The 12287-nt window shown below is 47.5% G+C and overlaps 1 protein-coding gene across 2 annotated transcripts in view; it reads left to right on the forward strand.

Moving 5' to 3' along the window:
* The window catches only part of BOD1L1 (biorientation of chromosomes in cell division 1 like 1), a 926227-nt gene that overhangs the window by 467196 nt on the left and 446744 nt on the right, over positions 1-12287 (forward strand). For both annotated transcript variants that reach the window (XM_069631944.1, XM_069631943.1), the window contains exon 14: positions 10584-10614. In XM_069631944.1, coding sequence (XP_069488045.1) covers positions 10584-10614 — 31 coding nt within the window. The remainder of the gene's footprint in view (positions 1-10583; positions 10615-12287) is intronic.

Consider the following 12287-nt stretch of genomic DNA (forward strand, 5'->3'; position numbering starts at 1 on the left):
GCCCATTGACTTTTCCCTCCCTGAAATCCCCAACATAACTTCGCAGTGCTTGGGGCGCTAGGGAACTTCCAAGGTCCAGCACACCTTTAGCTTAACTGTGGATTTCGGGGATCGGGGGGGGAGGTGGGGGTCAGATTAAGTGGCACCGAGCAGCTTGTGATAAGGCTGTAATGGGGGTCATGGTGGGTCCCCGTTTATTCGGTCTCTCCTTTGTGGCTGTGGGTTGTTGCTGTTTTGGTGGCATCCTATCCTATCGAGAAATAGATTTGCCTCCTCGGGAGTGTTGAAGAATTGTGACTTGCCATTGTGTTGGATTCGCAGTTTGGCGGGGTAGAGCATGGAATACATTAGTTTGTTGTCCTGAAGCCGGCGCTTCACACCGGTGAAAGTTCTGCGCAGCGCTTGGGAGAAGTCGGGGAATAATTGGATTTTGTCCCCGTCATATTGTAGGTTTCCTTTCTCCCTTGCAAGGCGGATGATTGTATCTCGATCTTGGTAATTCAGTAGTTTCGCTATGATCGGGCAGGAGGGCGCCCCCGGGATAGGTCGGCTAGTAGGTATCCTGTGGGCTCGTTCCACCACGAATAGGTTGGAAAGTGTGGGGCCTCCGAATAATTCTTTGCACAGGTTTTCAACGAAGACCTCCATTTTCCCATGTTTTGCTGCTCTCTCACTCCAAGAATCCTAATGTTGTTGTAGCGTGATCTTCCTTTGAGGTCTTCATTTTTGGTCAGGACCGCTTTCATCTGTGCTACTAGTGTTGTTACCTTGGTGGCTATGGAGGATGTGTTGTCCTCCACGTCGGAGATACGCTGTTCAGCGGAGTCGAGCCTGTCTCCATGTTTATCTAGCCGGTGTTGTAGTTGATCAACCTTGGTGGACAGGGAGTCGAGTTTGCTGTCTATGCTACCGATCGAGGAGGATTTCTTTAATGTCTGTACTGTGAGCGGGTTCGGCGTCTTGGGGTACAGTTTCTTCAGGGTGCTCATGTCGCTCGCTTGTTTTGGGGGGTCTTAACTATGGCACCCGCTTCGAATGTCAACTTCCGTTGGGCTTTGTCCGTTTTTCCCATCGTGAAGGCTGTGTGTCCAAAAATGATCAGGGATGCCTTCGCTCTTGCTGTTTTCTCGTGGGGGGTGTTTGGTAGTCTTTTGTAGCGGGTTTTTTGTTCCCGCGGTTTGCCCGGGTGTTATATCAGATGTGGGTGCCTCCTGTGGCCTCTATGCTTCGGCCGGCTCGCTTTGTTTCTTGGGTATTGCCAGGTCGAGGGGGGGGGGAGGCGCTCCCGCCCCGTATATCGTCCGGGGTGTTGTGTGCCTCGCGAGTTGCCCGGGGTTGTGAGGTTGCCGGATTTCAGGCTTATTTAGGCAAGAGGGGGGGTTCCGCTGGTCGAGTTGGGGTTGTCCTGAGCTCTGGGTAGTCTTCAGGGCCTGTTTTTCCCCCCGGTTCGGTGTGTGCCTGTGCCGAGTGGCTCGGGGCCTTGCGGAGTGATAGTGTGGGCGTTAGGCTTTTTTCCACGCACCCCCCCGGCCTGCGGAGTTACTGCGAGTGCCCCTTCGCTTTAGTGGTCCCCTGGTATGATCCTCTCACCTCTGAGGGGCTGGATGGCCCCCGGACATGCTGGACTCCAGAAAGGGCGGGCTGCTTCCCGGGAGCCCCGGCCTACACTGGAAGCGTTGCTGCTGGTGGTTGGGCCCGTGGGTTGGCTGGAGCTCGCCGGCTCCGATTCCTAGGAGCGATCCACGCAAGCCGTTGCTCCGTGGCTCTCAGGGGCAGTCGCGGATCTTCTCTCGCAGACCCGTTTCCCTGTAGCGGGAGGTCACGGCCCGATCGCCCGCGGCGCTGTGCCTTGGATGCCGTCTGGGCTATGGGCCGAGTCTGTGCCCGGCAGGCGGTGGCGGGTGGTATTACTCGTTGCCGGGGGGGGGGGGGTGTTCCGTCGCTGGAGGGGGTTTGATGGCCCCCGGATCCGCTGATATTTCCAGGATTAATGGGTGTGCTGTCGGAGCTCACACCAGTGCGGCCATCTTGGTCGCGCTCTAGCGCCCTCTATGAGAGGGAGAACTGTCAGCTGAAGAGGAATAGCGAGAGACTTACCTGTATGCACGGCGAAGCCCAGAGGAGACGACAGAACACGCAACCATAAGAAAGTCTCAGTCTGCAGGGTCGCGCAGACACTGTTGGATGCCTGAATGCTTCTGGATCCTCCAGGAAAAATACAGCTGCCTGGGAACCGTTGGTATCGCCAAGAAGGAAGCAAACAGGTACGCAGGGTGCCCGGGAGCTGACGGAGGCTTGGGGAAGTGTCAGGGTTAGCTCAGAAACTGGGGAGAGAGGGTCTGGGACCCTGAAACAAATGAGAGACAGCTGTAACTTGGCAGAAGAGTGAACCAAGTGTGTATGTGTTTCTCCTGTTTTTACAATTGCATGGTGAAAGTAGTGCCGTTCTGTGGCTTGCCCACTAGCTAAGCACCTGTCGTCTTGTCCAGCTGTCAACTTATCTCATCTCTCTCTCTGTCTGCTTACTCCCTGCCCTGTGTCATTCCTTAGTGTTCTCCCTGCCCTCTTCCTCTTCTCTCCTTAACTGCTTCTCTACCGACTATCCTGCTCTCCTCACTAAATCTGATAGGAAGAAGTTTAAAAAGGACATCCTGGTCTCCAACCCAGGCATCCGTATCGCTGATACCTATACCAGTGCCTCCTCCAGGTTTCACTGACATCCTCTTTGTCATTCCCTCGCCAGGCCTATGGACTCTACATATGGTCTCTGTGCGCTCTTCCTCTCCCATTAATGGTGGCACCCGGTGGGAGGCCCTCTTGGCCTTTTTCCACTCCTCTAAGATCATCATTAATGTTTACTTGAATGGTACCGTCTTGGTCCAAGGCCCTCAAGCCAACCTTCTCCGCTTTGATAGAGGCTTCCTGTGCCTCATCAATTTCCTTTCTTCTCCTGCTGTCCCCTCTGTCCCTTCCACAGCTTCCTCGTTGTCTCCTCCTTGGCTACCTTGCCCTCTTCTGCCCCCCTCGGGCTGCTTCTACACCTCCGCAAGGCGTAGCTCTGATGTGTACCCCTCCCCGGAAGTTTTTAAAGGATGGCAACCTTCTCCATATTGCCACTCTAAATTCTCGCTCAGCTGTCAAACACTCCTGACATCTCCTGGAGGAACTTGTCCTCGGTCTAACCGAGACATGGTTCACGACCAGCTCTGTCACAAGCTTTGACACTCTCCTCCCTGAGGGCTACAAGATATTCTCCGTGCCCAGATCCAACCGTTCCCGAGGGGATGTAGCCCTGCTCTTCCATGAGTGGATTCCTGTCTGTTATTCCTACGCAGGCCTACTCCTCTTTAGAATGCCTCGTCTGTAGGCTCTCTCTCCGGGCCATTTCCTTACTGCGGTTACCATCTATCGGCCACTTGGCCAGATCACCTCCTTCCTCTCTGAGTGGGCGGACCTCTCCTCTTCCCTCCTGGTCTCGACCACTCAACTCCTCCTTCTTGGAGACTTCAACATCCACCCGGATGCTTCCTGTCCTTCCACTGGACTCTTTTGTGACATCTGCGACTCTCTTTCACTCACTATTCTCCCCTCTGGAACGACTCACTCTGTAGGGCACACTAGATGTTCTGATCTCTTCAGACCTTCCCCTTTCGATCCCTCTCACCACTCCTCTCTCCTGGAGATTGACATGCGCCCACCCTTCCTCCCCGCTCGGATGGAGGGAACATAGACGTCTTATTACTTTCTCTCTTTTCTGTACTCACTCACGTAATGATAAGGTTCCCTTGTGGCAGAAAAATACAGAGGGACCTCGACGCGTGAGTGATTTTGGGTACACTACACGTCACTTTAGGGATAGTATTACAGACATGCCTATGGTCGACGTCCCCTTTTCAACTTTCGAAAAACAAGACGCAATACTCAGCAGTGACCACTGGATGTCGGACTATGCACAGCATGTGAATCTAAGCAGATACAACCATCAGAAATGCTTTTACGGTAAGTAATGCATGTCTTCTGATGTTTGTTAATCTGCTTAGAATCACATGCTGTGCATAGACTAGCGAGCAGTACCCGGCGTTGAAGGTGGGTTGTGAGAAGGAACAGTAGAGAAAAGATGTCTTAGTACTGCTTGTCCCACCTGGGAATCAGATCTAGAATGGGCATCTAGACAATAGTGTTTTGTAAAGGTGTGTACAGAACTCCAGGTTGCCGCCTTGCAAATGGACTCATAGGGAACATTTGCAATGAATGCTATGGATGCCCCAGTGCCTCGAGTGGAATGTGCTCTTGGCTTGAAGGGCAGTTCTCTCTTAGCAAGAGTGTATATGTCATATATCAGTAAAAAAACTTTGTTAAAGGAACGTCATGGTTAAGTTGTGCTACTAAAAACCTATGAAATTCAGTAAAAAAAACGTTGTTAAAGGGACGTTATGGTTCAAAGTAAAACCAGAAAACCCCTGCAATTCGCTAGTTATGGTAAGGTAAGCAACCATAACTCGCGCCACCACTGTTCACTGCTAAGACTAACACCCAGGACATCAAAGATGACATTTAGATTTGAAGAAATGGGCAGAGTGGCTCACATGGTCGGGCTGAAGCATGAAACTGTCTCATGCAACAATGAAAAAGTGGCCCGATATACATTCCTTTAGTCACAGACTGGTCCTCATTACAACTATGGCGGTACGGTAACAGCGGTGCCAGTAAGCTGCCGGCACCGTTGCTACCGTACCGCCATAGTAAAAGTTATGCTTGCGGGTGCCTGACAGCCTGCCAGGCCGTGCGGCACCCGTGAGCACAGCTCGTCAGATGCACCGGCACCGTTATTAACGGTGCCGGTGCATCCGAGCTCCCCATTCCCATTGAGCCCTATGGGGATCAAATGGGAATGGGGATCTACCGATATCGGCACCCGCGAAAGGGCAATTATCAGGTCTGCCTAACTCGGCATGACCCGGTAATTGCCCATTTGCGGGTGCTGGACCCGGATGCAACTCCGGCGGCAGCCGTGCCGGTTTTACCGGCGCAGCTACTGCCAGGGTTGTAATGAGGCCCACTGTTTCAATAGTATCCAAGAGGGTGCTGTGTGTTAAAACGTAAGTAAATTGTAATATATTCAGCAACAATGGTCAAAATTACTAACTGCATAATTAAGTAACTCATCAAACTGGTCCACATTGCCCAAAATGGTAGCCCATTTTGACTGGCCCACACTAGCATTTTACGTTTTTGGTACAGGCATTGCCCTATAGCCCAGTCCGAGCCTGGCGGCTCATCCATTATGGAGGAGCTAAGGAACTAGGCCATTGAAACAGTGAGCACTCTCTCAGCTGCTTTTTCCAGATGATGGAGTGCTCCTGGTCTGGCTGAACTGTCAAAGGGAAAACTGTTTCCCTTTGACAGTTCAGTTTAGTTCCCCAGCTGCACATGCTCACGGAGCCATACAAGTGCTGGGACGTTTTGCTTCGCCAGCATTGCCTAGCTCATTGAAAATGCTGGCTGGAGCACTGCATGTCTGTATGTCCGAGCTCCTGCACCTCCTCGCACATACGGACAGAGCAGCCTGGAACAGGGCATTTCAGCACCCACACGCAGGCCAATGCAGAAGGTACGTTTATGTTAATTGTTTTTATTTAAACGTGTATGGATGAGTGTATGATTATGTTATGAGTGAATGTATGGTGATGGATGCTTGTGTCAATGATAGAGTGATTGCTGTATAAATGTGCAGCGCCTTGCATACACACGTAATCATGTTGATTGTGTTGGGCCCAGGGGACAGGAATGGTATCTTTTTACTGGACATCTATTATAGATGTCCAGTAAAAAATGTCATGCCTGCCCCCTGGACCACCAGCACCAATTACAAACTGTTTGGCTATTTACCCATTTTTTAGTTAAAAGTATGCTCTACAATGCAACATTTCAACCCATTATTAAAAAAACATTCACGGGGGATCTCCCCTCCCCCCGAACCTCCCTTTATTGCTTCTGACTCCCTCACTATGCTTGGTCGCTATGGCATTTTTGGGGGAAATAGTTATGCCCCTCCACTTAAAAAAATCACCAGCTGCCACTGGCCCTCAGACTGTGTTGGAAACGGATAGGGGGAACCCACGTACTATGGTGGGAGCACAATGGGCGGGAACCATGGGATAGTGGGGGGAGCAGAGTGGGGAGAGCCCAGGGTGTGTGATGGGGTGCGGAGAGACCAGGGACTGGGTAGGAGTGGGATGAGGGAGCCCAGCGACTGTGATGGGAGCAGGTGACGTAGCGCAATATATACTGTCCATTTGGCATTTCTGGGGGCTCCTGACCTGCCAAAATTTTCCTCAGGGGGGCCCCGGCCAAAAAAATGTGAAGACCACTGGCCTAAGGTAAACTGCCCTGACGGCACTAAGTCATATGCCCTGCCCCTGCCCCTGAGCCTCACATCACCAAACCTAGTGATATTATCCACCTTTCTCAGTGACGTTCCTGAGCAGCGTACCCAAACGCGCCCTGTCATCACCTACGTGACGTGACGCAGAACCCGAAAATCAACACACAACTTCTCACAACACAGCACGGCACAATTCAACAAGACTGTACAATTTGTAAAGTACTTTTATTTCACACTAAACACTCTGACAACATCCGACTATTGCCATATTCAATCAAATTTGAAATTTCTTTCTTCGCTCGCGATCCAAAATATTTATCGTGAGTCACGCGTTATTTTTGTGTACACAAGGTGTTCGTTTTGGATAAAAGAAGCGCTTGGGTTGCACAGTGAATTCCAGGGCTTGTGCATCAACTTGAGGCTAGACCACCGTAAAGGTTATTTTGCTCATAATTGCTAGTACAGCGTAAGGGCATATCTGCCCTTGCCGATCGTCCCAAAAAACTGTCAAAAACATCCAGTTGTTCACAAGTAGCTGGAGCTGCCGATTTAAAAAATCTGTCACTTGGCATCTGGAATCTATGACAATCGCAAAATGTACCTGTTTCGGAAACATTATAGAAATATGTCTCACTAGCCGATCTTTATTACAATTTGCTTCCGAGAACATTGCTATGTAGTATGATCAACTCTACGAAAGCTGACGCTGGTCTGCCCATCTGGAAGGTAAAAAGAACATTACACACAAAGGTTATACTTGCGTTTCATTGTAATATGCCACATAGAACAAACAAGTACAATGTAACCCACAAATAATGCTCAAATAATGATAAGTTGATGCTCGTCGAGTATAAAATCATCCAAAATGAAACTTACATTACATTCACCATTTCCATTCTCTTGGCGTAACTCAGACCGTAAGGCAGACTCTGTTCGCACCAACAATTTTTCATAAACTGAATTTACATGTTCCTTAGTCCACTTTTTGAATGCATAACCTTATCATATCTTACATTATAACAACCTTCCTTCATTCAATTCCTTTTGGAATGGTCCCTTTCTCTCAAGGTCAAAAAACTATTGAACCTTATACTGTGTGTCCGATGCGTGGGCTTCCTGAGCTCGCAAACAAAAATTCAAAGCTGGTGACCTTCACTCAGAATCGAAATACATTCTCACTTTGCAACAACTTGCCACACCGCATCCATGAGAACTGTAATTCTCATGCACGTGCAGGGCGGTCTTTGCATCAGGCAGTGCAGGTGGCTGCCTGAGCTGCCGACTGTAGGGGGCGCCAGTCTGACTCCATTATTACTTTAATTACATTTTAACACAGACATGAATAGCCCTTTCTTTGCTGCGCTCTGGGTGTAGCACAAGCACATCCATTTATAAACATCAAGCGTTTTAATTAAGAGTGTAAAATAACCTGAAATTACCTCTATTTAATATTAATAAATATTGGGCAACCAATATAAAAAATATAGAAGAACGGACACTCTGGGTGTAGTATTACTCTGTAATACCACAAGGTAAGGTTGGCGTTGCAGACTGAAGAAGCAACAATCCCACATGGGGCTATTGCTAGAAACACTTTGACTCTTTTTTGTGTACTCTCTACTTCAATGTTGGAGTAGGGCGCATTCTGTCATTGCAAAGTTTCCTTACCCCTTAGCAGTGGGTACTGTATCACTTCTCTGCACAGTGCTTTTAGCCTGCAACCTTCACTAATTTTCAAGTTGATTGCATTATTTCAGTGAAAACACAGATGGTGAGGCAGAAACGTAAATGGTGGACTTGTAAACATAGATTGTAAGTCAATCAACCACTTCTTCCGGTCCTGCACAGAACTGTTCAAGAACATCCTAACTCTTCGCACTTTCGCGACAAAAAAACACCAGTTTTTTTGCTTCTTGCAGCCATATCCCATCCCATCCTCATCACCCCTCACCTCCCCAGAGATTATTTGATAAGTTTGACAAGTGCAATGTTGTGTTTTTTAATAGGTTTATACCGCGATGTCCTCGGATACCAAGCATGGATCCAAGATGGTGGGCGTTTGCAAAAATCTGACGCTCTTCACCATCCAATCAAGGGACACATCGAATGTCCGCGAACATGACGCGAGCCGATTACCCAATCGGTGTCCTGCCCGCGGAGCGAACACGTAAGTGTGTCCGTAGAGCGGACATAGATATCACACATTTTTTGTGACCTGCTTTTTGGTCGTTTTCAAGCCGCTGCCCCTGCCGCAAATTTGGTGAAAATCCGTCCAGCAGTTTGGGCTGTAGGCATGAGTAACGTTTTTTTCCCCATTCAGTCTAAAAAAAAGAAATTTTGGGACCCCCCCATAACTCCCCCATCCCCCCCCCCCCCCCCGCACCAAACCTCACCAAACTTTGCAATTCATAGTGGGCCATATGCTTTTTTTGCGAAGTTTGGTGTGGATTCGTCCAGGGGCAGGGAAGTTATAAGCTGCCCAAAATGTGCTCTTCCTATGGGTTTAGCAACTTAACTATAACTACACGACATAAATATATTTATATATATATATATATATATCAGTAAAGGATGGATGCTCCCACAACATATAATAGCAGTGCTGAGCAAAAGAAGGAAGACCAAGCTTTTTCATTTGTCACAGTCAGAAAACAAATGAATTACAGGAGAAAACTCGGAAAGGCGAAATTGGATGAGCCAAGAAGCCAAGGCCATATCAGACTACAGTGAGCTGACATTAGATACAAATCGTGTGAAAGAACGAAGCTTCTGTTCAGAAGACATGGACGGAAACAAGAAGACGACAGAGATCTGTTAGAAAATAGAGTTTTAATATACTGAAAGCTCGATTTTGTGGTCTTCAGTCACGTGGGGAGAAGAAATCGGACGAGCATGATGGCTTCCATTGACTTTTGAATAGCAAGAAAATATTCAGATTCTATTGGCCATTGTGAAGATGTAACACCCCATTTAGATCTAATTGCAGTTATTAGCCCGGTCTTTGAAGCCTTTCTTAGCGGCCATGTAAAATAATTTAAAGCCATCTAATACTGGACTATTAACCAGATTTCTTATAAAAAATGATGTAAAAATAATGTGTTCAGCTAGACCAGGATTAAAAAGGTGTGTGACCCCTTGTGTTCTATGAAAGTAATGATAATCGATGGATGTCAGCGACTGTCAAATTTCATTTTTGTTCAGATTCTATTGCTTAATTAATTTGAACTGATTTGACTGTATCTAGTGTACTGTGAAAATGATCTCGCTTGTTTGTGTGTGTGTAGAGATATAAATATATATAGATTCGTTAGTGATACCTACTTGACTGTTTGCAAGCCTGTTTAAAGGCCTAATAAATTAGTATATTTTTGTACTCCTGTGTTGTTTGATTTATTTGGGTTACGACAAGAACATGTGTTCGCTCACGCTATCTTTCTATCACTGAAAGAAACTGAGCAGTATAGTGGTAATCTTGAGAGCACTGTTTATCTGATATTTATTGATCGTCAAGCTTTTGTATGTTCAACGTACTAAAACCTTGCAGTCCCCACAGCCAGCATGTTTCCTCTAATGTTCTGCAGGTTCTTGAGACACTGCTTCTCACCTCATGTAACACGCTTGCCTCAGACAGCCTTGTGTTACACGCCGTATCCATAATGGCCTTGTATGCTTTTTGCATCGCTCATTGGTGTTGTGTACTGCTAATCACAAATCTCTTGTCACCGATCTCCACATTACCCATGCCCATTAGTTTACTGCAATACAAACTCCAGGGGGATGGGGTGTCGGGAACATGTGAAAGCCTACCAGTCAAGTCAAGCCTCTTCAGTAACAGGGATAAACACACATAGATCACCCGTGCCTGTGACCTGTGCAATGGGTTTATACCTATGGCACACATTTTAGGGACAACCTATTCCCCAATATCACACCTTTATCCACTACTAACTAGAATTAATACTTCCAATACATGGTATGAGTGTATTAGATGACTTCTTTAATGCCAAAGAACCTTTGTGTATTTAACAGAGAAGGCATGCTGCTAAAAATGTAATCAATACCACAAATAGAATTTTGACAAAATTATTTTAATTAAATGATCTGTATAGGTGACTGAGTTCCAGTTACCTTTTATTAAATGCGCTGGTTTGTCATGTTATATTTGTGTAATTATGGTTTGTGTTTCCTTTTGCTTTAGGGGAAACAGCAGACCTCTGCAACCTCAGATGGTAAGAATGTGTTACTTTTAACCGTTTTTTGGCTTTAAAACCAATGACACTATAAAATAATGAAAGGGTACAGTTAATTACTTTTCTTATCCCATTACCTCCATACTGTCGGATGCCATCCCTGAAATGGGGACTGAAATGGAGCACTCTGAAGTTCACGCTCGCACATATGTTATGTTAAAGGTTTTTTTATACCACACACTATCATCACCTGCGTGATCCATTGGCGCTCTGGTGGATCTGTAAAGCAAGAGGGTAAATTTGGGTAAGTTAGTAGAACTTAGCGGGAGAAAAGAGCAAGAGAGCTGTGGTGTGCTGTTTGCAGATTCACTTTGGTGTACACCGTTTGATGAGCTTAGGTGTGTTTTTCGGTTGGTAGCCGTCATGTGCTGTTGTGCTAGGCTATGTGTGGTTTGTTTTGTTGTTGCAGTGTAGTGAAGTGTGTGTGGTTTGATGTGCTTTAGCGGTATGGTTGTTTTTAGTTCAGAGCTTGAGAGGTGTTTGCAGAAGGGTGAGTTTTTTTAGTAGGGTTGGTTAGTGGCATCTCTATCTGGATGTGACGCATGCTAATCCTCACAATTCTATCTATATGTGATGCATGCTAATCTTCACAATTCTATCTAGATATGACGCATGTTAGTCTTCACAATTCTGTCTAGATGTGACTAATCCTCACAACTCTACACCATCCATAACTGCCCAAAATGCAAACTGTGGATTGGTTTGATGCAAAGTATGGTTACCTTACCCATTGAGGCTGGATTCAACATGGCTATCTTATACAAGTGAGGTAAATGCTGTCTATGGTTGATAAGCCATAAGTAGGCTGGCTACCTGAGGGAGTAGGATATTGAATAATGAGACAGGTGGGGTAGTTGTATTGTATTAGAAATCCACGTAGCAGCCTCAACATACCCCGTGGTTGGCACGCCCTCAGGGACTGCAGTCCATGTGTGGGAGACTCCAAGAGCTGACTTAAAAGATGCGTGTGTGCATCTTGCTAGGCCAGGACCCAGGTGAGCTGGCAAAGCTCCAGCAAGCAGCCCGGAGGTCAGGCTCGTGGATGGGTGCTGTTGGTGGTCCAGGATAGAGTGCTGGTGCCGGAGACTCGAAGCGTCCCCAGCCAGACCGAAACCCTTCGTAGGTTGTAGCTGCACAACAATGGCAGAGGTGTTGTGGGACATCAGGGATCTCAGTGTGGACAGCCACGCAAGCCACCACACCAGAACTGCACAGCCGGAGCTGTATTCCAAAGTGTATGAATGGGGGGCCACGCCTGCGGCCTATGTCCACAGATGTGTTGCAAACTCAGAGGGAGCCCATCCTCAACGTCACCCCTCTAGGTACAACACTATTGGCTGGTCTTGCACTGAAAGCCTGAGCAGTGGGAGAGGGGTCCGGAGGGACGGGGGAGTGACCTACGATCGTCTGTGGGAGAGGGCGTGGGGGGGCAAATCCATCACGGTGTGCCTCAGCGAAAATAAGATTTGGGATACCTGGGTAGAGTGAGAATATACAGGAGACAGACAAAAACAAGGCAGGTCAGTTCAAGAAAGTAGATCGCAGTGCCATAGGGGAAGCGGTGGCAAGTCGTGACCCACTAGCCTGGAGCAAGGTCCAAAGAGGTGGCGTTTCACAAACTTTTTACAGAGATAAGTGGAGCCTGCCGCTCT

This window comes from Ambystoma mexicanum, chromosome 6q (assembly GCF_040938575.1).
Source record: "Ambystoma mexicanum isolate Mex_15411 chromosome 6q, UKY_AmexF1_1, whole genome shotgun sequence".
NCBI classification, from domain to species: Eukaryota; Metazoa; Chordata; class Amphibia; order Caudata; family Ambystomatidae; genus Ambystoma; species Ambystoma mexicanum.